Source organism: Heterocephalus glaber, unplaced genomic scaffold, assembly GCF_053883595.1.
Source record: "Heterocephalus glaber isolate CG9 unplaced genomic scaffold, H.glaber_assembly_v1.0 deba00001577, whole genome shotgun sequence".
In the NCBI taxonomy this organism is placed as follows: Eukaryota; Metazoa; Chordata; class Mammalia; order Rodentia; family Bathyergidae; genus Heterocephalus; species Heterocephalus glaber.
In genome coordinates, this window is record NW_028258358.1 from 8,478,063 (window position 1) to 8,503,501 (window position 25,439).

Consider the following 25,439-nt stretch of genomic DNA (forward strand, 5'->3'; position numbering starts at 1 on the left):
TCAATCATCTGCTTCCAACTCATTTTAACAAAATTCCCAATTCATATAATCTGTCACTCCCTTCCTGAACTTATTTTCTTTCCTCTGTATCATGTTACCAGTTTTAAACCTTTCTCTTGCCAATGTCCTTTAATTCCTCCCCAACTTTCTTATCAAACCAGCTTGAGTAAACCTCAATTCTTGTTTTTCTGAACACTGCTGTCAAAAATCACATAAGCTACTGCAAGCACTACAAGTCTAATGTTACCAGCCTTCAATGGGCACACAAAGTTGTGGGGTAATTCTGTTTTTCTATCCTCTCCTTTTCTGAAGAGATTATTTTGGGTGCCCATTACTCCTCACATCTCCAGCTTTCTAATTTACTTCTCACTCTCAGCAGATGACTTAGTATTTTTTTTTTTTTGGTACCGGGGATTGAACTCGGGTCCTTAGACTTAGTATTTTATTTCATAGAGAAAATGGAAATCCTCAAATGAGAACTCCTGCAATTTCCTGCCACTGAACCTACAAACATACTCACATCTGACCTCATTTTGGTTAGTTTGCTTTTTCTTACTGTTTATAGTGGGAAGACTGCCTCAAGAAGTGGAAAGATCATATGCCTTTAGGAACCAAGTAGATAATTATAAACATGGGAAGCATTTGGATAAGGAGTAGGCTGTGACCTGTGGCAAATTGATAAGAGCTACCTTAAAAATTCAAGTTTCTGGGCCGGGGATTTAGCTCAGTGGTTTCGCCGCCTGCTACACAAGGGCAAGGACCTGAGTTCGATCCCCGGTACCAAAAAAAATAAATAAAATAAAGAGAGGAGAGAAAGAGAGAAAATATGTTTTTTAAAAAATTCAAGTTTCTAATACTGCATCAGCTGGGGGAAAGTATGATAAGTCTGGTTCTGCTCTTAAACTAGTCTGCACATCTGGACTCTAGATCCCATCCCCCGAAACCTTCTTAGGCTTCTTACCCCTCTAGAACATTCCTCATTTCTCCAAAATTAATCCCTCTTTGGCAGTGAGCTCTTTCCCATAAGTATTTGAACATTTTCAAGGTTGAACCATCTTTTAATACTCACTCCTTTCACCGTGCTTGCTTCTCTACTGCTCTTTCTCCATCTTTGCTATCAAAGTATAGAACGGGTTGGTTGCTGTTTTGGTGTTCAACAGACTTACACTGGAATCCCTATTTCTCACTGTCTGAGACTTGACTCTTGAAGCCTGTTTTCTCATCTATGAGGATAATCTTTATGCTTAGTCATAAACTGTTGAGATTATACTTTTATAAAATAGCACAAAACAAGGACATACTGAGTGTTCAGATATATTGCCTTAGTTTCTGACTCTCTGCCTTCTGTCTCTAACCGCGAATACTTACAGGCTTTTGTTTGTTTTCTTGGTGATGCTCATACTAATGCCTGCTTCATCTCCTCAGCGCTCATTCCCACTGTTCCTGACGCACACCTCTGGCTTGCCCTGTGTTTCTGTTATTGCTCCTTTGGGTTCATTGGCCTCTTTAACTTTTACCATCCTTTAGGTGTTTGTTTATATGCTTCATAGTTCTGTTCCTCTGGATTCTTTCATGGTCTTTGTGCACTTATTAAACTATCAATTTGGCTGTGATCTTTCTGGAACCCAAAGCAAAGAAGAAGCATTATAACTCTATTAGTTTATAACTAACCATCATTGCTATGTGTTAGGCCTTTTTATCACTTTATATGTATTACCTGATATAATCTTTACAAGAACTGAGGAAACACTGAAGTACAGAGAAGTAACTAACCTGTCCAATGTCATAATGTGGGTATTTTAGTTCTAAACAATTCCAGGGCTTACCTCCTAACCATAAGACTATACTCTCTTCCAGAACAGTTGCATGATTAGTAGTGTTTAGAAAGATAAAACATTAAAAAGGGCCAAGGATTTAGCTCAGTGGTGCTGCTGCCTGCCTCGCAAGGCCAAGGTCCTGAGTTTAATCCCTGGTACCAAAAAAAACCCAAAAATCAAAAAAAACAACAACAAAAAAAGAATGCCAAGATAAAATATTATTCATTGGAACTAAAGTTTCTTTAGGATTTATGTCTGAAATGATGTATATGATGATCCTTTGGGAAGTAATAGAGCATACTCAACTATAATCCTATAGTAAATACCAGAGTAATGTTCCATTTTCATAGAGAACTTCAATGGAAAGGAACATAATACCAAGCCAAAGCAAAACACACTATGTACAATGGATGCACCTTGAGACCATACTCTTTAAGTGAAATAAATGGAACACACATGCTTAGTTAAATATTGCATTGTTTCTCTGGTGTGAGAAACCAAAAGTAGAAATAAGGACTAAAATGTACAATAGATATAGCAAAATGGGAAGAAAGTGTTCAAATGGGAAAGGGAACAAGGGAGGCGGGAAGGAGAAAAGAAGGAAGGGACAAGAAAAAGTGAAAATAGAAGGAAAAAATAGAAACAAGGCTTTTATACATAGGGAGGGGAGGGGGTGTAAGGGGAGGGGATAGGATAAAATAAAATTTTTAAAAAATGGAAACAGAACTTTTGTACATAGGGTGGGGAGGGAGGGAATGAGAAAAGGGAGGTGGGATGTATCATGTCCAGGTGCAAATTCCCTACAGTGAGTGTTATCATTGTGTATGCCTAAAATGTACCAGTAAATGTTTTGCTATTAAAAAATATAACGTTAGGGCCGGGGATTTAGCTCAGTGGTTCCGTTGCCTGCCTCACAAGCACAAAGTCCCAAGTTTGATCCCTGGTACCAATAAATAAATAACACTAGTCTAATAATTGAAACATACTTGTCATATTTGTTCTTTAGAAAACTGATTAGGTTTTAAATAAATGAGCTTACAAACCACTTTGTGAAGATTACCTATCTTTGATTAGGGAAAAATTATATTATTACCGTAGAAAAATTGACAATTTTTAAAAATTTACTTATAAGGACATTCACAGCTTAAGAGAAAAGTACAGAATTTGGTCAACTATATTTATTTTGAAATGTCTTCTTATTCCTTTGATTTGTAGACATATGAGGAAGATCGAAGGAACTACTCTGAACTTCAAATTAGATGTCAACGTTTGGCCTTAGAATTAGCAGACACAAAACAATTAATTCGGCAAGGTGACTACCGTCAAGAGAACTATGATAAAGTCAAGAGGTAATCAGTTAAGATGGCTGTAGTAGTTCTTATTTTTAGCATGTATCAAAATCACCTAAATTCAACATCAGTAATTCTACTTTTATTTTATTCTTCCTTGCACAAAAGCACATATGTTTGATAATTATTGGGTATAAGTTGTGTTTTTGTATTAGTTCTTTTGATTTTATTTAAAAGTTGCTGCTCTCTTATAAAATGTAAGATAGGAACCCAGTAAAATATCACGTGTAAATATTTTCTAATTTTTTTTTTTCTGGTATCGGGGATTGAACTCAGGACCTTGTACTTGCAAGTCTAAATGTTATTTGATGATTATTTTTATGTATAGAATCAATTTATATACTTACGTTCCCCCATTTTATAGCTGTTCTCTACTAACAAAAGGCACTCTTTAAAAAAAAAGCACTTTGTGAGACTGTTTCCCAAATATGTATTACTCCTAAGTAACTACAGCAAATATATTCCTTTAAGTAGTGTATACTTTAGTATTGTTTGTAATAGTAATTTAATAAACTACTCTTTAGCTATATGTTGGTAAGTAAACTTCTTCATTTTAAGTTTTCTCATTTATGAGATGGTGCTAATATAACTGCATTGAGGCCAGTTATTGGTCAGTGGTGCCGCACCTGCCTCATAAGTGCAAGGTCCTGGGTTTGATCTCTGGTACCAAAAAATAAATAAATAAATAAATAAATAATAACTACATTATGTAAACGAAGATCAAATATAGGGCCCTTTATGAAAATTCATATATATATATTTATAAATTATATATATGTATGTATATATGAATGACTATCCCCAAGTATTCATTGCTGAACCTACTTATACCCAAAAGCAATTCTTGAAATATAGTATCACACAATGAATATATGTTAAAAAATAGATGCTGTAAATTATATATTCTAAGTTATAAATTGTATAGTATAATAAAAGTCAAAAAACAAAACTTAATAATATTAAGAAGCATTTTCAAATAGTTTGTGTTGGTAAGGTGATCCTTCTGAGCTGATATTATGGTGTCCCCTCTTCTAGTAGAAGTCTTTAGCAGTGATAAAGAAAATGTAAAAAATGTCACCAGGATAATCCAGGGCAGCCATCGATGAAAGAGAAGTGAAACAAGATGAGGCATCTGTTGATGATTATTGAAGCTGGGTGATAGAAACATGGGTGTTCATTACATTATCTCTATTTTTATATGTGTTTTCATTTTCTACAATAAAAACCTAGCAAAGGAAAATAGAACCTTGATGAAAAAGCATGATAAACATTTTCTTGTGCTACAAATGGAACACAAAAACAAACAAGAGGCACTGTACTAGGAACCTTTTGGTTTACTGCATACAGTGAATGAGTTAAAGAAAATGAATAGGTTATAAAAATATAAGGTAAACAGGGGGTGGGAAGGATGTGCCCTTAATAAATTCTCACACATATGCAAAAAGAAACAACTCTGTGGATGTTAAGTGCATCATTATTAGAAAGAATTCAGATGCTTTTGAATAGCAGAATAAAAAGTAAATTGCAGGGTTTTTTACAGTATAATTCTAAAATATGCCAGTTAAAATCATTAAATTACATCTGAATGCTTCTTTTTTTTCTTAGCAATTCCTTACCTTCTGGCATAACAAAGTTTAGTTTTATTTTATAATTTAATTGCCTCAGCTCTTTTTCTAAGGAGTTCTGGTTTATTTCAGTAAGAAATACTATTTAGAAGTTAAGCTGGTCTGAAAATGGAAATCAAAAATATCTGAGCATAGGCATCTGCTGTGCAGTGCAGTAAGTGCTAAGTTGTGAGGGGTTTTTGACTCTAACTGAACTGAGCTATGTATAAATTTTTTAAAGAATTTAGTGAAAAAATAATAGTGTACCCTAGAAAGTTTATTATGTACCTTTTTACGTTATTGGTTAGGTAACCTAACCAGTGTGTAGGTTACTTTTTTTTTTTTTTCCATTTGGTGCTACTAAAAGGATTCCACGTTATACTGAGCCACTTCCCCAGCCTTTTTTAATTTTTTATTTTGAAAGCAGGTCTTACCAAGTTGCTAAGTTGCCCATACTGGGCTCAAATTTGATCCTTCTGCCTCAGCCTCCCAGAGTGATAGGATCACAGGTATCTACCACCACACCTGGCTATATTTATTTTTTGAAGGTATTAAATGGATCCTTAATTATCTGATCAAGGTCTTGAACAAGTCCCTTCTAAATTTGAAGAGTAGATACTTCACAGTTCATAAAATGACATAAACTCTCCTCTGCCTAGTATCTATTCAATTTCCTGATACATGGTCAACCCTTTTAAAATGCTCACTTTAAAAGAAGATGTAAAATTTACACATGTATTTGAATGTTACTTTAATAGTGAACGTGATGCACTTGAACAAGAAGTACTTGAGCTTAGGAGAAAACATGAAATACTTGAAGCCACTCATCTAACTCAAGCTAAAGAGAGAAGTGAATTATCGAAAGAGGTAAGCTTATAAATAGAATCACTTATATTTTATTGTATAATATTAATGGAAAATAGTCCAGGGCAAAATAATGGGAAGGACATTTTGCCTTTTTGATGTAGTTGCTAGGAAAAAGAGACTTTGAGTAGTTCTTTTTTGGTAGACAATTGCAAGGTAGGGTTTAGTTTGCCCTCACGAAGAGAAGTTTTTATGTGACGACCGCAAGTGTGATGCAAGGAGTTAACAGGCGGCCGTGGAGAGGAAGGTGGCGTTCCTCTGACAGTGTCTATGTTCACCTGCAGGTAGTTACCTTACAGCAGACTGTCACTCTGCTGCAGAAGGATAAAGAATACCTCAGTCGCCAGAACACAGAGCTCAGTGTGCGCCGAGCCCACGAGGAGGATCGCCTCGAAAGGCTTCAGCTTCAACTGGAGGAAACCAAGAAGGCCAGGGAAGAGATGTATGAGAAATATGTAACATCCAGGCAAGATTTACAGTGTTTTCTACATTAACATATCGAAATTAACATTTTTTGAGAGGACTGTTGGCTTGGGGGAAGATGATTTTTTAAGGTATACATAGGATGATAGTGTGATAATACTTCATTTTATTTCCTTATATTCTTTTCTAGTCTATTTAAGACAGTTTGCTTTTCCTAATAACATCAAAAGCCTATTTCTTTTAGGCACAATCTTTTTAGTTCCCTATAACAAATATGAGTGATTTTGGAAAAGAGGCATATGTCTCTGTAGATACATTATTTTGAATAAAACTGAGTATGCTGATGATTTCCTGACTCTGAAACATAAAAGAATGAGACACTATTGCATATTGTTTTCAATTCTTGTATTTTCTCTCCTTCTAGATGAGTGTAAGCTACTAGAATTCCTTTATGTTAATAAGACCTAGGATCCCTAAGTTACTTATTTTAATCAGCCCATCAAAAGCTGAAACGAGAGGCTGAGGCAGGAGAATCATGAATTTGAGCCAGCTAGGACCACATAGTGAAACTCTGTCAAAAACAACTACCACAAAAAAAGCTAAAACAAAATTGCAGTTTTACCCTTTAATAGTGTATATGTTCATAACTTTTTCTCTGTCCGTAGTATTTTTTCATCAGTGTGTGTTATACTTGCTAATATAGCTGCTGTTGTGCTTGAAAGGAAGCATTATTGTAAAGTCAGAGTGATTTTGTTTTTATGCTTTTGTTAATATTATTTATGTCTGTACATGAACTGCACCAGACTATTATTTTTAATTGAAAGGCATTATGTATGTATCAGTTTTCAAACTCAGCCATATGCATTAAAAACTATTACTAAGATATTTTTGAAGATGAGTATCCAACATGACCTACTAACACCTTATATAATAGTTAATCCTTTGGAGTACTGTGTTTGGCAGTTGGGCCTAGTTTGAAGCAGTAACTTTTAGAAGTTCTAAAGCTTTAGTATATGTGCTGCCAAAGCAAGCGCTAAAACTTTATATCTGAAATTAAGTTCTCCACATATAGTATATAGAGCATGTTTGATATGAAATATTAAAATCTTACATGGAGTACAAAAGCCTATTTGTTTCACAAAAGAAATTCATGGATATTCCTTGCAGAGACCATTATAAGACAGAATATGAAAATAAACTACATGATGAACTGGAACAAATCAAGTTGAAAACTAATCAAGAAATTGATCAGCTTCGAAGTGCCTCCAGGGAAATGTATGAAAGAGAAAACAGGTAAAAAAAAAAAAAGAGAGAGAGAGAGAGAGACTGTGTAATATTTTATTTCTCTTTGCTTGGAAGTTATAGGAGTTTTGTGAAATTAAGTATCATTTCTCTGAGCTAATGCTCTAAGTATAAATAAAATGTGAACATTACAATTCTAAATCTTTGAGGGCCGGGGATTTAGCTCAGTGGTTTCACCACCTGCTGCGCAAGCTCAAGAACTAGAGTTTGATCCCCGGTACCCCCCCACAAAAAAATTCTAAATCTTTGATAGATAACTTAGAACAGTGTTTATGAGACTTTAGACCTTTTTACTCCAGTATTGCCATGGTCTCTATTTTACTCTGATAATGTATTTTTGCCTTTAGGTCAGATCAGAGTGAGGACAAGGTAAAAAAAGAAATTAGGGTATATGCTAGGTGACACAGTAGCTTTTCTTGTAACACACTATCAATTTCTCCTGAAAACTTAAAACATCTGGAATAGTAATATGAAATATTACATATACCTCATTTAGCTTCTAATTCTGGAAGATGTTTGTTAGGTAATTTTTTTGTTGGGGGGGTACCAGGAATCAAACTTGGGACCTTGGGCTTGCGAGGCAGGCGCCGGAACCACTGAGATAAATCCCCAGCCCCTGTTTGGTAATATTGAAGAAATATTTTATTCATGAAGTTTTTCTCGGACCAATGTATATGCAGTTTGCCTAGGTCGAGATTGGCAGCACTAAGGAAAAACAGTGCTAGTTATTTCAGTGGCAGTTAGTGCCCTTTACTAACCTTACAGTAATATGGCTTTTGGAAATAATGTGGCTTTGAAAGTTTGCCATACAGGAATATGGCATTTGAATGGGACAATTATTCTGAAATTGACTTGTCATACTACTTCACTAACATTCATTTGAGTGTATGAAATTTTCATTGTTGACAGCAAGACTTTAAATCTGACTTATATATTGTAATCTTATTTAGCATTGTAACGCTTCATTCCTATTAGAAGGACAGTAGCAGATAATTTGTTCTTTTGATATTGTATTCATAATATGGCCTGTATTGTAAAAATTGCATTTATAGAATTATCCTTTGAGTAGTAAATTGTTCAAGATTTTTTAAAATTACTGTTAAATTGTTTTAATACAGCAAGTTGGGAGAGATTTTTAAGATAATCCTGCTGTCTTTTTGAGTAGTATGATTTGCTCTCAGGTTTCTTTTGTGAAAATATTATTTATGTTGATAAGAGAGCAGATGTACAATTTATAACAACTATTGTAATATTTGCTTCATATCACATGGTGTTTGTAAGTGAAATATCAGATCATTATTTTCCTCATAAATCTAGCATGCATAGATTTTTATCTGTTTGATCTTTTCATAAAGATGTGCATACAAGTATATGCCCAAGGAAATTAATATAAACTTTAAACTGAACAAAAAGGAAATCATTCATTATAACATTCATCAAATATTTATTCTCTTCTGCCTCTTTTATTCTTTTCTTAGTCTGTGAGATAATTACAGTCATAATTTAGGACTGTAAAAATTCGAAGTGATCATTGATTGTAGACTAAATATATACTGTGGGCAGTGGCAAATTCATGTTTTAGGGGGAAAATTGACATAGTACACTAATTATTTTTTTAAAGTTTTCCACCTTAGGAAAAATAAAAACACTTTTGACTATCCTTACACTTAGTCTGCCTTAGTATTTGACATTTGAATTACAAGAGGAGCACCATAATCTTTTCTGTGATCAAGGCCTTTGAAATCCTCCTTCATATCTTGAATCCTAAAAGGATATTTTTCAAGCAGTGCAAAGAAATGTTGTACCACTATGTAAATAACATTATTTTTAGTTTAGTATGAGCTAGGCATGGTACTGCATGCCTGTAATCCTATCACTCGGGAGGCTGAGACAGGAAGATTGCCACGAGTTTGACACCAGCCTCAGCTACATAGTGAGTTCAGGGCCAGCCTGAACTACATAGGAATGCCTTATCTCAAAAAACAAACAATTACTATTTCATGAATATTTTCATTTTTGACCTTGTGTATGTTTGCATACAAAGGTGTGTATGTAAAAATAACAGATATAATGCTAACAGATGTTCAGAAAAAAATTTTTTTAAGTGTACCTGTAATAATTTTAGGGCTGGGGATGTAGTTCAGTGGCACAGTACCTGTCTGGCAAGTGCGAGGTCCTGAGTTTGTTCCCCAGTACCAAAAGAAAAAAGAAAAATTTTTTAATTAAATACTATTTAATCACCATCAAAACTGAAAGTAGAAAATACGCACTACAGAAATGCCCTTGAGATCTTGCTTAACTGCTTCCTTCTCTAAGAAATAACTACTGTTCTGACATTTATGCTCATAACTTTGCTTTTCTTTAAACTTTTATCATCTGTGTTATAATAAGTGTCTGCACAATATAGCTGTTTTTCATATTACATTATCATCATATATACATGGAAGCATATATGTGGCTTATTATCCTCACCTTGTAATTTTAGAATTCCTTTGCTGTTGCACTTAGCTGTCTCTTCATTTTCATAACAAGTGTGTTTTTATGAATGTATATGTTTTAGGCAGCAGGAGATTCAAGAGAGACAGATACAGAGATTAAAGAATTCCAAAGACATTCTTCTGGTCCCAGCCCTGTACTATACAGCATGCAGTGCTCACTTGCTCTAAGGGTTCAAAATGCAGACCAAAATAAGAGTTGTACTCCTATTATATGCTGAGCTTTATGTTAGAAAACTTTGGCTTCAAACTCATGCATTTCCCAGAGTAGCAAATTCATTTATTTAGCAAGTATTTATTAAGACCTACATATACCAGCTTACAAGCTAAATGCCATAGATAAGTGATGAACTTTTCTTTCACAAAGCTGATAGTTGAATAGGGCACAGAAATAAGTAGAGAGACAAGTATAAGTATGATGGTAACAGAGAAAATGACTGGATGCAAAGGATGAAGTCACCTATTTATCCAGGACTGAAGGACTCAGGGAAGACTTCACGGGGGAAGAAATGGCCATGCTGAGCCCTGCATAATGACCAAGAGTGAAGCTAGAGTTAGGGAAGGAAAGGGACTTGAGGAATGAATGTATAACATATATCAAAATGTGGGGGCAAGACAAGTGGAACTTTTTTAACAAACAATAATTTATTACGGCCAAAGCATAGACTGAGAGGCAGGGAATTATGAGAGATGAAACAGAACAGGGGAGCAGAAGACCAAAGAATGCATGTGGACCACTGTGCAAGACCTGTGGGGAACATATGAAAGAGTTTCTGGGAAGGAAAGGTAACAAGCTGGTTTTATATTAAAAGGTCACTGCAGTGTAGAAGATAGGTTGGAAGGACAGAGGCTATAAACAAAGGGGCCGCTTTCAGGGGTTGTGTCCTTTGAACATGATGATGGAACTGCATTTGCAGTAGCAGAGACAGAAGGAAATGGGCCAGATGTAAAAAGTGTTTAGGAGACAGACCCAGCATGAGGCAAAGACTAAGTGGGATGGAGGAGGGGGCAAGAAGTTAAAGGTGCCAGGTTTTGGTTCGACAGCCACATGGATGGTGATTATGGTTTTAGTGATGTTGTTGCAGAGGCACTGAGGATTGAGCCCAGGGTCTTTGCACTGAGCTGCATCCCTATTCCCCTATTTTAATACTTAAACAGGGTCTCAGTTACTAAGTTGCCCATGCTGAGCTCAGAGATCCCCCTGCCTCAGCCTCAAAATACAAGGCTTTAATAGGAAAGCATGAGAAATTTAGTTTAGTTCTATTGCAGTGTCTATGGGGTATCCAAATAGAAAATATGTCTATATAAGACTCTGCAATCATCAGGAGAAAGATCTGGTCATGAAAGAGACCTCTGGCATAGGTAACACTGTTTCTCTGTTACAGATTAGTACTGTTAGTTCGAGGTTCAGTTCAGTTATGGATTTTATAGACCTTTGTTGACTGATCTAACAAATTTATGGGATTATTTGGTAAAATGTATGATTATTCTTTAAATATCCGTATAGCAACATAAACTTTGCTATGTAATCATTTTGAGAATTTTCTCATTTTTACTTGTTCAAGAAGGGGGGGGACCTTTGAAATGCATCCTACTGTAAAATAAATTTAAATATATTCGTCCTTCTCCAGATTGTTTAATAGAGGTAGGTTGATCAAGCTGTGTGGGAAAACAGCCAAGAGCCTTTTCTGGAAGCAGGAGAGCGGAAAGCAGATTTCCTTGTCTCCAGGCTTGTTCTGGCTCCATATCCACAATAAGACAGATGCCTGCCTGGTAGATTCCTGGGACTGGCACTCCTTGGAGACCCCAGCTACAGGACTAGTTGAGCCCAGGCATCTTCACACTAGAACAGACAGCTGCCACCAGGTGGTGCCAGACTCCAACCGGAGCCCATTCCGAACCGGCGTTTGACTAGCCAACTGTAGGAGCTCGCTGCTGTTATTTTAACTTCACATAATGCAACCTGTATTTAGGTACCTGAATCTTTTTGGATCATAGTTTCTTCGTTATTTCGTATTTGAACTGCAGTTAGAACTTGTGTACCTCTAGGCCTTCCAAAGGGTAAAAATTTAAGTTGTAAATTATTTCTTTTGAAATCTTAAAAGTTTTGAGTATTCCTTGTTATATAGAACATAAAACTCAAAAAAAAAAAAAATAGAACATAAAACTCATAGCAGTTTTCTGTGTGTGTGTGTAAGTAATTTAATCTGTTGCTTTGGATTGAGATATATAATTGTGTCCGTTGTATTTTATCAAAGTGTGCTATTACTATAGGAGTTAAAATGGAGGAAGTATTTACACTTGCATATTTGTACTTAGTCCCTTATCTATCTCTCCAGTAAACATTTTTAGAAGAATGTAAAATGGCGAGATTAGAGAATTATATTTTGCCTTTAGTTTGCTTTCTGTACATTGCAGGTTATTAAGAGAATGCCTTTTATTTTCTCTTCATGAATGAGGAAAAGGCAGGTGAAACTAATGCCATCTAATCTTAGTACCTGTCTTTGTAGTCATTTTAGTACTTTCTGAAGTTAAGGGGTTGAGAACAGAGGGAGAGTTTAGAAGATAGATTTAAGGAAGAGATAAGCAGTCAGACATGGTGGTGCATGTCTATAATTCAAGCACTCTGGGAGGCTGAGGCAGAAGGATGGCAGGTTCAGGCCCGGCCTAGGCAATTTAGCAAGATTTCAGAATTTTAAAAAGGGCTCAGGATGTAGCTCAGTGCAAGGCCCCTGGTTTATGAGGGCCGGGGGAAGGTGGGAAACTCGACTAGTCAGATACATCAAAAATAAATACAGATGGAATTACAATGTATATGCTGCAGCTCAGTCTGTGAGTTAGGCATCTTGTCTTTTCTGTAAATTCTAGTTATCTGAAAATGCCAGGTTCAAACTATGGGAAATAATGAGGCAAACTCACTCCGGTGGTGAGATTTATTATTATATAAATCACTTCTTGCCTAGTAGGTATTTTGTACTTAAAAGGTTTTGGATCTTCTTATACAGGTAGAAATAAAATATAACTCCCATGTGTGAGAGTATATTATGTGTGAGAGAATGTTATAAAAGAGACTTGGAGAAAAAGACTAAACTTACATCCTGGCTCTACCACTTATTAGCAGAATGGCTAAGTCCCTTATATCCCTGAAGTTTAGTTTCCTCTTTTATAAAAATTAGCTAAAGTAATACTTCACAGGGTGGCCTGTGAAGATCTAAAGTAATAATAGATATGAAAGTACATTATATTATAAAACTGTATAAATGTGGTTATTTTGATACCTTTTGCCTATGTGTAATAAATAAAATTATTTTATCCATTGTATTGACTATTTAAATAAGTGATAATTATATAAAAGTCAACTAATAACATTATAGAATTATTACCACTAAAAAGCACTATTAGAAAACATACAGTCTGCATACCATTTGTATTGTCTAAATTTCTGCATAATTGGCTAATTTATTCTCTAATTAACAATGTGAGATAATAAAGTAAGGGGAGATAAACTCAGCTGATTATTTAAGTTTTTCCAGAAAGCAAAACCAGCTTTATCTAAGATAGTCTCATTATCATAAACAAAGAAAACTGTTCTGAGTGATTTTGTTGAAAGGGTAAGGATGCATTTGTTAAAGGCATTCCTTGTGTTGCTAATGCTACACAGAATACAGCAACTGAAATTGCTATACAACTGTGTGAAAGAGTAGGCAGTAAAGAAAAGGTGGTTGAAGAGATGTTTCTTATTGTAATGGTTAGTATTGTATTACTTCAGTGATTTTTACTTCCAACCATATCAATAAAAGCCATATTGACCACAATTTTTTATCTTCCAAAAGGTACTCAAGAAGAAACTTTAACGATAAAAAGTTGAAATTTTGTAGAAACTTAAGAGTTACATTACAGAGCTTAAATCTTGAGTCTAGGTTTATTTACAAGGGTAGGTTCAGTATATGTAAGGCATTACAACAGGTGAATTGGATCTAGTTTATAGCAGTTCCATTCATCATTTTGGTAGTGTGTATCCTACTTGGTGCTTAAGCAAACAAATTTCTTTTGTTCATATCCTCTCAGATATCTGTATAATTTTTAAATTCTTGCATGAATAAAAAACCTTAATGTTCTACTTGTCTTTTTAGTTTGATTATCCTTAAAGTAATGACTGCAAATAACTTTCAATATCTTAATTCCTTAAATAATTGTAAATGGATTTTATTGTTAGCTATCCTTTATTGTAAACTGTATCCTTTGTGCTGTAGGTGATTACTACATGGATTCACTACTTAATTCATAGTATTTAAGTATTTCAAGGTATATAAGGTGTTACAGATAGGAAGCAAGGTAAGTTCATGTTGTCCAAGAGTTTAGATTACCTGCACTGTAGGCAGTGGGGAAGGCTGGGAAAGTAGGATTAGTCCACATTTATAAAAAAACCTATTATCCGTGGGCATTTCTTGGTGATTTTGAAGTAAAGTGGAATGATTTGCTCATTTTTTATAATTGGCCTCAAATGAGGGAGGTTGGTTAAGAGCTGTTGGGTGGAGATGAGAAGTGGGAAGAGAATAACAGTTGAATGTAAGACTGTTTAGGTGGTAGAATTGGCAAAATCCGGTGATTGACACAGGGAGTGAACATCAGGAGTGACTCCAGCTTTTCTGCTTAAATAGTCACAGAATGATGATGGGCACTGTGGCATGGCTGTTGACTGACAGGTTGCAGACAAGATGTAGAAAGGAAGATAGCAATTAATTCCTGATTGTTTTGTAGACGGACAGCTCTGACCAAGGCCTGACATCAGGCTTGCCTGACATCACGTAGTTTATTACTATTGATGATTCTCTGTTGTGCCCCAGATCTGGCTCCCCATGGCTCTCTGCAGGCTGGAAGGGGGTGTGAGCTGCTGAAGCCCCTCCAGCAGTTTTTTTCTGTTTTCCCTAGGGTGCTATTTCCTAGGGTGCCATTTTCTTTTACAAACTATAAAGTCTTAGCACACAGTGAATACCTTCGTATTTTTATTTAGATGACATGAACAGTAGCTACTATGGAGTACTTAGTGTTTATCAAGCATTGTCTTCCACACTTTACATACATTGTAGGAAGAATTCAACAGGACAAATACTTTGAAATTACAGGGATTACACCATTTTATAAATGAAGAAACTGAGATACATAGAAGGTATGATTTCCATATTTTTTTTATTTGGGGGGGCGGTCCTGGGGATTGAACTCAGGACCATGCAATTGACAGGCAGGCACAGTGCCACTGAGCTACATCCCCAGGCCATGATTTGCATATTATTAGAAATATCTTATTGATAAAATGAGTTACACTTGGTTCATAGTGCAGGGCATACTACTTTGAGCTAGTCAAGGCTATGAAACTGACCAAAGATTTCTTAATCAAAACTGTAATTTTTGAGGTAGTTTACTTAGAAGAGAAACTCAGTCTTGTTCCCTGCTGTACTTCACTGTTGAAAGCTGAGTATAGATCATTAGAATTTTAGAAAAGCATTTATAAATTTGGAAATAAGAAAATTACACTGCAGTTTTCCATTAAATGGCATGATTTGATAGGACCTGTTTCTCTTACACTGCTTTTTAAGGGCCATATTACGAGTCTACTCTGGTGACCGGAGAAGACACAGTGGCTCCTGCTTCTTTACCAGGAAGGCACGCTCCCACTTTAGGACCTTGTGGGTGCAGTGCCCACTACTGAACCACCTACTCCTAGATAAGACCATAAAGCCCTACTTTCTCATGTTCCTCAAATGTCACCTGTTCTTTGTGGTCTTTTCTTTCTAACCTGTTTAAAATTGGGAAATCCCTCTTTCCCCTGCCTTATGCTCACTAGCCCCTTCTCTGCTTTATTTTTCTGCAAAATAGATACGACCTACTAACATACTACATGTTTATTTACTTTTCATTTCTTTCCTACTACAATGTATTGGGAATTTTCATCTATTGCTCAGTGCTAAATTCCCATGTACCAGTGCCTGGTACATAGTAATTGCTCAATATTTATCAAATGAAATTATGAATTGATACTTTTTAAAAATCAGACAGGGATTATTGGTTTAGATGGAACCCTACACAAAGATTTCTAATAGATCTAATGAACACTGAGCTTGGTCACTGACATGTAAAAGTTACCCCATTAACCATTTACCAGATTACTTAGCTTCATTTTGATATATCAACTTTTATTCTATCAGCTACTTTTTAAGCATCAACACATTAATAGATTTTAAATGAATGTTTTACATTTTGGTATGTTAATTTTTCATTCATATATATATAGATTTTTCATGTATGTTTAAACATGATGTACATTAGATAATTATCTTTCAGCCCAAGTTTTCACATGTAGAAAATGAAAATAATCTGCTTGAGTAGCAGATGTCTTGGTCCATGGGGGCAGAGGTACTAGGGGTTAACCCAGGGGCATTTACATTGAACTACATCCTATCCCCAGCCTTTTTCTTTTCTTTTTTTTTTTTTTTTTTTTAATATAGTAGAAATTGAACTCAGGAACTTGGCACTGAGCTACATCCCCATCCCTTTTATTTTGAGACAGGGTCTTGCTAAATCACTAAGTTGCCCAGGTTGGGTTCAAATTCGGTGATCCTCCTGCCTAAGCTTCCCAGAATTCTACTTTTGAAGCCATGTGCCACTATGCCTAGCTAAGACTGGGTAATTTTAAACAAACAGGAATTTATAGGTTTGCTGCTAGAGTCTAGGGAGCTCAAAAATCAAGGTGCCAGCATCTCAATGTCAAGGTACAGTAAGTTGTCAGTAAGGGTCTTCTTCCTATATCAAGTTGCAGGGAAAAAAAAAAAAGTTGCAGGGGCCAAAGGCAAGAGAATGGGTAAGAGGGGGCCAAATTTACTCTTTAATAATGGCTAAATTTCACTTAAAAGGGCTTCTCCCTTATGGCCTACTCAACTCTTAAAGATCTCACCTTTTAATACTGTTACAGTGGCAGTTAAATTTCAACATGAGGCACTTTCCTTCACAGAAGCTTTCTACATAGTAAGCTAAAAAAGCTGAAAGCAGTTTGACTAAGCAGCCTGAAGAAGTTTTTGATGTCTTAGAGAAGCTTGGAGAAGGGTCTTGTCGAAGTGTTTTTAAAGCAATACATAAAGAATCTGGCCAAGTTGTGATTGAACCAAGTACCTGTTGAGTCTGATCTTCAGGAGATCATCAAAGAAATATCCATAATGCAACAGTGTGACAGCCTATATGTTGTAAAGTACTATAGCAGTTATTTTAGGAACACAGACCTCTGGATTGTTTTTTTGTTTTTGTTTTTTCCATTAAGTTTATTGGTACATTTTAGGTATAAAATGCAGTTACATTCATCATTGGGATCTTGTACCATTACATGAGTATCTTGGTTCTTATTTTTTTGCCCTTCCCCTGCCCTCCCTTCACGCCCTCCACCCTTCCCTATTTGCAAAGACTTTGTTTCCATTTTTTTTTCTTTTCCCTTCTTTCCTCTCCCCTACCCATCCCACTTCCCCTACTCCTTTAGACCTTTTCTTCCTTTTACACAATATCAATTATATATTTTTTAAATTACAATATCAAGAGCCGGGGATTTAGCTCAGTGGTTTCGCTGCCTGCTGTGCAAGCACAAGGACCCAAGTTCGATTCCCGGTACCAAAAAAAACAAAAAAATTACAATATCAAAATTTAGAGGACATTGCCACAGATTTTACAGAATTTAAAAGGATATAGAAAGCATATTACAAAAATCTTTCTTGAAATAAATTGGACAACTTCTAAGAAGTACTTTGGAAGACAAATCAATCAAACTGACTCTGGAGGAAATATAAAATTTGAAGAGCACCTATTAGAGAAAGTATATTCCTAGCTTGAAAACCTACCTATATGACAACAACGGGCTCATATATATTTTAACTGATAAATTATATCAAACATTTATAGCAGAAAAAAGAAGGAACACTTCTCCCCTCATTTTAGGAACTCAGCATTGTGCTAATACTAAAACTGGATAAAGATGATAGAAGAAAAAAGCATGAACATAGATAGAAATTTGTTTAACATAACAAACTCTTAGAAGTCAGATCTGGCAGTATGTAGAAAGTGGTTTTATTATAGGGATGGCAGTGTTGGTTCAGCATTGGAAGATCCACCCCTATAAGTAACCTTTTAACAGAGGAAAGGAAAAAGCCATATGATCCTGTCACTAGTTGGAGAAAAAGTATTGGACTAAATTCTACAGCTGTTCATGGTAAAAGCTATCAGGAGACTAGAAGTAGAACAGAACCTTCTCAACAGATAAGCCATGTACTCCATACTTCCAGCAAAAACGCCTTATGTGAATGGAAAAGATACAATGCTTTCTCCCTAAAGTGGGGAACAAAGGCAGATATGCCTACTCTTCATTTGTCCATTAAACTTTGAAACATAGGCCTAAATGAAAATAGTGTGGCAAGAAAAAGAAACAATTAACATACGATTGGCAAGGTAGAAGTAAAATCTTTGTATGTAGATGAAATGATCATCTACAGAGAAAATACTAAGAAATCTCTAGGGGCCTCTAGAACTTGTATTTGAATTTAGCAGGATTAGAAAACACAAGATATATATAAAAATTCAGGTCTGTGTATATTTGCTATAAATGAAGAATTGGATATTGAAATTTAAAAGTTATGTAGGAGTACAAAGGACCTAGAAAAGTAAAAAAAAAGAAATTTTAAAGTGTTGGAAGACATTTATTACCTAATTTTAAGATTTCCTCTAAAGCTACAGTAATCAAGGCAGTGCTGGCATAAGGAAAGACATAGATCAATGGAATAAAACAATCTAGAAATAGAACCACACATATATGGTCCACTGAGTTTTGAAAGATTATTTAACATTAACATTTTATAGAACATAAACTCAATTCAAGAGCAGAGGAAAAGATAGTGTTTTCAGCAAATGGCACTAGAACACCTGGTATCTGTATATCAAAAATTAACCTCAACCCTTTATTTCCATACATAAAAATAACTTGAAAGGATCTATGACCCTAAATATGAAAGACTAAAACTATAAAACTTTAAGAAGAAATTATAAGGAAAAATGTTCATGAATTTAGAGTAGGCAAGAATTTCCTAGGATACACAAAACATGCTGTATAAAAGAAAGAAATTGATAAATGAGATTGCATCAAAATTTAGAACTTTAAATGACATCGTTAAGAAAATGAAAAGTAGTCCTTAAACAGACCATATTTATAATACATATAACCTAAGACCAGAATATATAGAGAACTCTTACATCTTGTTAATAGACAACCCAATTAAAAAGTAGACATAAGATGATGATAAATAGCCAGTACAGATACATATTGACTTAATCATTGTCATGACTTTCTCTTTTTGTTAGATTCTCGCCCTTTGTGTTTAATTTCTTGTCACGCCCAACAGATTAATTCTGGTGGGCTTCCTGGGGTTGTGATCTTCATTGTCTTTTCCTGGGATATTGTCTAAAATTTTTTGGATTGCTGGTTCAGTATTCACGAAGTTCCTGAAGTGCTCTTTGTCATGAAAGTATTTTATTTCACCATCAATTTTGAAAGATAGTTTTGCAGGGTACATCAGTCTGGGTTGGAGGCTGTTTTCCTTTATGCCTTGAAATACATCATTTCAAGCTCTTCTAGCCTTGCGGGTTTGCATTGAGAAGTCTGCTGTGATTCTGATGGGCTTTCCTTTGTATGTGATTTGTTTCTTTTCTCTTACTCCTTGTAGAATTTTGTTCTTCTGTTGGATTTCTGGAATCTTAACAATTATATGCCTATGTGTAGATTTTTTTTTTTGATCAAGGCTAGTTGGAGTCCTATATGCCTCACTTATCTGTATGTCAAGTTCTTTTCCCCTCCTTGGGAAGTTTTCTGCCATCACTTCTGTGACCAGTTTTTTTATGTCATCTGAACTCTCTCCTATTCATTGACTCCAATCAGTCTTATGTTATTCTTCTTTACATCGTCTAGCAGCTGCTGTATTGATTTCTCATGGTCCCTTACTATTTTAAAGCAATTTTTCTTTTCCTGGTCTCTAATTGCAATCTTATCTTCTGTATGTGAAATTCATTCCTCACATTGGCTCATTCTGCTGCGTAAGCTTTCAGTGGAGTTTTTAATGTCCTGGAAATCTGTTTGTATCTGTTTTATGGATTCCATTTGTTTCCTATGTTGGGATTCCATCATGTTCCTCAGCTCCTCTATTTTTTTATCTGGGTCTTTAGATTTATTAATCATGTTTTACACTATGGGCACAATCTCTGCTGTTATCTGAGAAATTATTTCTGATTTTACTTTTTCCAGATCCTCCTTTGTTGCCAGTTCAGGGAGTCCAGGTGGTTGCATATCAAAGTGTTCTATCTTGTTTCCCTTTGGGGTTGCTTTATGTGGTCTGGAAGTTTGGTTTTGAGACTTGTTTACATGTCTTATTTTGACAGGGTTGAGGGGTGGGGAAGTTGCTGGCACACTAGTGGCTCACCTCCTGTGTGCTGGGGGAGGGGGTGGTACTTCCCAGACCTCTGGATTGTTATGGAGAACTGTGGAGCTGGCTCTGTCTCAGACATAATTAGATTATGAAACAGGACATTAACAGAAAATGAAATTGCAACCATTCTAAAATCTACATTGAAAGGATTAGAATATTTGTACTTTATGAAAAAAATACACAGAGATATAAAAGCTGGAAATATTCTCCTCAATACAGAAAGACATGCAAAATTGACAGATTTTGGAGTGGCTGGTCAGTTAACAGATACAATGGCAAAACGCAATACTGTGATAGAAACTCCATTTTGGATGGCTCCTGAGGTAATTCAAGAAATAGGCTATAACTGTGTGGCTGACATCTGGTCACTTGGCATTACTCCTATAGAAATGGCTGAAGGAAAACCTCCTTATGCTGATAAACATCCACTAAAGGCTATTTTTATGATTCCTACAAATCCACCACCAACATTCAGGAAGCCCAACCTTTGGTCTGATGATTTTACTGATTTTGTTAAAAAGTGTTTGGTGAAGAATCTTGAACAAAGAGCTACAGCAACACAACTTTTACAGCATCCTTTTATCAAGAATGCAAAACGTGTATCAATATTAAGAGACCTTATCACAGAAGCTATGGAGATCAAAGCTAAAAGACATGAAGAACAGCAGTGAGAATTAGAAAAGGAAGAAAAAAATTTGGATTAAGATGAGCTGGATTCTCACACCATGATAAAGACTAGTTCAGAAAGTGTCAGCATGTTGTGGGTCACAAGCAGAATGAGTGAAGGGGCCCAGACTGTGACTGAACATAACAGCACAATGCTAGACTCTGACTTGGGGACCATGGTTATAAACAGTGAGGATGAGGAGGAAGAAGATGGAACTATGAAACGAAACACAACTTCACCACAAGTACAAAGACCATCTTTCATGGACTACTTTGATAAGCCAGACTTCAAGAATAAGAGTCATACGGCCGGGGATTTAGCTCAGTGGTTCCGGCGCCTGCCTCGCAAGCTCAAGGTCCCGAGTTTGATCCCCAGTACCAAAAAAAAAAAGAATAAGACTCATGAAAACTGTAATCAGAATGTGCATGAGCCCTTCCCTATGTCCAAAAATGTTTTTCCTGATAACTGGAAAGTTCCTCAACATGGAGATTTTGACTTTTTAAAAGATCTAAGTTTAGAAAAACTACAGATGAGGTTAAAAGCACTGGACCCCATGATAGAATGTGAAATAGAACTTCGTCAAAGATACACTGAGAAAAGACAACCCATTCTGGATGCAATAGATGCAAAGAAGAGAAAATCTTTTGAGTCTGATTTCTTCTTTTAATACCTACTCTGGAAACCAAGAAACCACTAAGTATTGAAGGACTATTATGATTTTTTTAATCCCTAAGATTTATACTTTACCACTAGGCAAAGATCAAAAACCAATGATCGTACATACCTAGGTAAATTCCCAAAAGGCAGAATTTACAATTGTATCCACTATATTTTCATTTTTAGTTGAGAACAATAGAAATGTGTTCTTTTTCTGACAGCTGAAAACCATTCTAAAATGAAGGCTATATTTAGAGACCTTGAAGATCCAAAGCTATTGTTTAATTGTGATGGGCTTTATGTCACAGTATTCTTTATTCCTATCTGAAAGCCTATTTATTGTATTCCCTCAGGTAGACTTATTTATTTATGCTATTTTTTGTTGTTGTTTTTTAAAGACAAAAACACCTTTGGTGAAGGTAGGAACATATTAACAGATAATAATGTACAACCAAATTATACTTCAACCAAGGAGCTCTGGGGTACATTCCTTGATTTCCAGGATAGATTTCTAATAGAAGAAAAGCAATAATAGCAGTAGCATCCAAATGGGCTGCACATTTTTTGTATTGAAGCAGTAATTCCATTTTTACCTTTTGAAATTTTGATTAAAAAATAAATAATTTCAACATGAGTTTTGGAGGAGACAGACATAACATGTTTAGTCAGCAGTGATCTCAAAAAGTTTCTACTCTTCAAATGTATAACTTCCCCTCAAGAAATTGTATTAAATAAGATTTCCACTTTATTCATTTTGTTTTTATATCATATTTGTTCACTTTTTGACTGCCCATGTTAATTAAAGGTAAAATTGGCTATAAACAGAAGATAACCCACTTACAACTCTTGTTTTATACCATCTGAACAAAAGCATCAGATGCGGAAATGGGCAGTTTTATGTTTTATCCAGGAAGAAAAGTCTGCAGGTAGAGATGATTAATTCATTTTCTCTATAAATGAGCTAATCATATAAAGCAACCGCCCGCTTCTGTCCCTTTCTATTCTAATTAGGAAAAATAAAGGTCTTTATCTCAATCTGTTAAAAGCCATTTTTATATGAAAGACTTTGAGCATCCTTGGTTTTGGTACCCACAGGACCCGGGGTGTGGGGATGTCCTGGAACCAGTCTCCTGCGGATGCTGAGGGGTTGGGGGTTTTGTATTTAGAAACAGTTCGTATAATAGCAGCCAGCATCTTTCTTTGTTATTATAATGACATTTAGTTATAAACTCAGTTTGGACCTTTAAAAACTGAGCTTTATTAGTTTATATATGTTACAGATAGCTTCTGCTATTTCAAGTTTCTCTTTTGAGAAAATTAGAATTTCTGCTATCTTTTCTGTAACTGTATTATGTTTTCTACTGCATTTAACATTTAGAAGTGGGTTATTTGTTGTACAGAAGTTACTGTTTTATCTGTAGCAGGAATTCAGTCTACCTGGTATTTTATCAAACCTGACTAAATTCTGAAAGAACATATACACTGAACCATAAAAGCAAGTGTAAAGTATATTCACAATTCTTTTCCAGCTCATTTTTATTTGACATCTATTTGTGCCATCTACTGTGGGCACATAATATAAATCTCATTATGTCAGAATATCCCCCAAAAGAAATTGTCTGTGAAACAAAGCAGGGTTTGCACTCCTATGAGAATCTAATGTTGCTGGACTGACAGGAGGCAGAATGCAGGTGGTAATTTGAATGACAGGGAATGTGTACAAATACAGATGAAGCTTCACCTGCTTGTCTGCCTTCACCCCTGCTGTGTTACTCAGTTCCTAACAGGTCAGGGACTGGTACCAGGAGTGAGCCTTACTAATCTGTTCGTCATTTATTAATCCAGGGAGGTTGGCATATCAGGGTTAACGGTCACACCCTATGAGTGATGGCATAGTATGACTCAAGGCACAGGTTCTGGAGCCAGACTGCTGGGGTCCATGTTTAAAATTCATAGCTTACCTTGCTATGTGACTTTAGGCTGGTGTCTAACCTCTTGATTTTTAGTCTTCCCTCTTGTAAAATGGAGGTAATGGTACAACTACAGCTTGTGATTGTTGTGGCAGTTAAACAAGTTATTATGTGTGAAGTGTCTAGAATAGCTCTTGACATATGATAAATACTATATGTTTACTATTACTAATATTGTCAGTGGAAGAATACATTGTTTAATCCCCTGAGACTAATTTGAGTCATGTCAATTGATATTAAAGGAAATATGAAATAGGCAGGTTGTGAAATAGATATGGAAGGTGTGCTACCTGATGAGGAGAATGGCTTTACACAGAAATCTTAACCACAAGCATCTATTAGAGGATCTGCTAATAGAAGCCTTAGCTTCTGGAATTTTCCCCTATTAATTTTGGTTTTCTCCTTCTGAAATGCCTTACCAATTCAAGGTTTAATTTATATGTCACTTTTTAAAATATTTCCCCTTATTCCCTTATCTGTCTTACTCCAGTTAAAAATAATCAACTCTTCTTTGTGACCTTAGAATTTTATTTATGCCTTAACATAGCACTTACAGTTAGCTGGATGAATAGACTGTGACATGGTGTGCTTATTAGTTCCCTCTAATCGTACATCTTCTTACAAGCCCTAATGTTGTCTTGTTCTGGGTTTTATTTCATTCCTGTGGCTTGGTCTTATCCAGTGCCACTGATACAAAGAAATACAGTTATACGGACTGAAGCTTCTCCATCTACCAACTAAGCATTCATGTTTAGTGCTGCAAGTGTTATCTACTTGGAATTATATTACTGAAATAATGTATAAAATAGCGTGGCTGTGTTTGAGAAATAGAAAGTGAAACCAATTTGTAATGATTTACTGTTTAAAATATTAGATCATCTAGGAATTATATATAAATTTTTGATATATTTTGAGAATTTTATTCAGGTCATTGCAATTAGGATGACTTCAGAAAATAGCAAAATGCCATTTCTAATAGCTACTTTAAAATACATTTCCACTTAGATAATAAGTAAAAATAAATACAAAACTACAAAAGCAGTTTATCTTCTTTTTAATAAATTACCTTGCTCCAATTTTTTGGTTTATTTTATTTCTGACACACAAACTCTTTTATTTATGACTCTCATGATTGACGTGTTTTAAATTTTAAATTTGTTAGTATTGCCATGTAAAAGACTACATTGGATACTGGCATAGCAAAGTGTGACCACTAAGCATTTCAATCCAGTATTTATCAGATAGAGTTATACAAATCATGTGAGCTTTCATGACTCTTTACTAACATTGTCTATGAATAATAAAAACCAATTTCTCTTACCCAGTTGAGTTCTTTTGGAGACAGGGTGCTGTGATATGAACAGCATGGATTTAGAGTCAGTCAACAGGATTCAAAGTATGGGCCTTTAACTTACGCTATGTGGCTTGAGGCTAAACTTGAGTTTACTGAGTTAGGAAATAGGTTAGAAAATATAACAATAGGGATTAAATGAACAAAATTATTACATTCTATATTTATTTATATTAAAACAAATAAAATTTAATCTTTGAAGGTTTATACATGGCTGAATAATCTCCTAATTATGGTTGTTACCTTCCATGTTTTGTACATTCTCTTTAACTGTCACTAAATGCATTTTTTTCAGGGTCAGTTTCAGTTTCTACTGTCATCGCCACTGTAAGTGGCTGACTTGATCAAATATCCTGTCATCCAGTCCAGTTCTGAGCTTGCAGATTTGTGAATCTTTGAAGATATGTACTTATACATTTGAAATAAATGAAA

General features: G+C 35.3%; 1 protein-coding gene and 1 pseudogene across 7 annotated transcripts in view; both read left to right on the top strand.

The window, feature by feature from the left end:
• Pibf1 (progesterone immunomodulatory binding factor 1) overlaps window positions 1-25,439 on the top strand; it is a 220,034-nt gene that overhangs the window by 34,988 nt on the left and 159,607 nt on the right. For all 6 annotated transcript variants that reach the window (XR_015443697.1, XM_087192882.1, XM_021258673.2 and 3 more), the window contains exons 6-9: window positions 3,033-3,166; window positions 5,529-5,637; window positions 5,919-6,100; window positions 7,225-7,350. Coding sequence is in view for 5 of the 6 variants with exons in the window: in XM_087192882.1 (XP_087049008.1) it covers window positions 3,033-3,166; window positions 5,529-5,637; window positions 5,919-6,100; window positions 7,225-7,350 (551 nt within the window). In the remaining variant the exon portion in view is untranslated. The remainder of the gene's footprint in view (window positions 1-3,032; window positions 3,167-5,528; window positions 5,638-5,918; window positions 6,101-7,224; window positions 7,351-25,439) is intronic.
• LOC147823493 (serine/threonine-protein kinase 3 pseudogene) lies at window positions 7,359-25,384 on the top strand (annotated as a pseudogene). The gene has a single exon (XR_015443699.1). The product of XR_015443699.1 is annotated as a serine/threonine-protein kinase 3 pseudogene (transcript).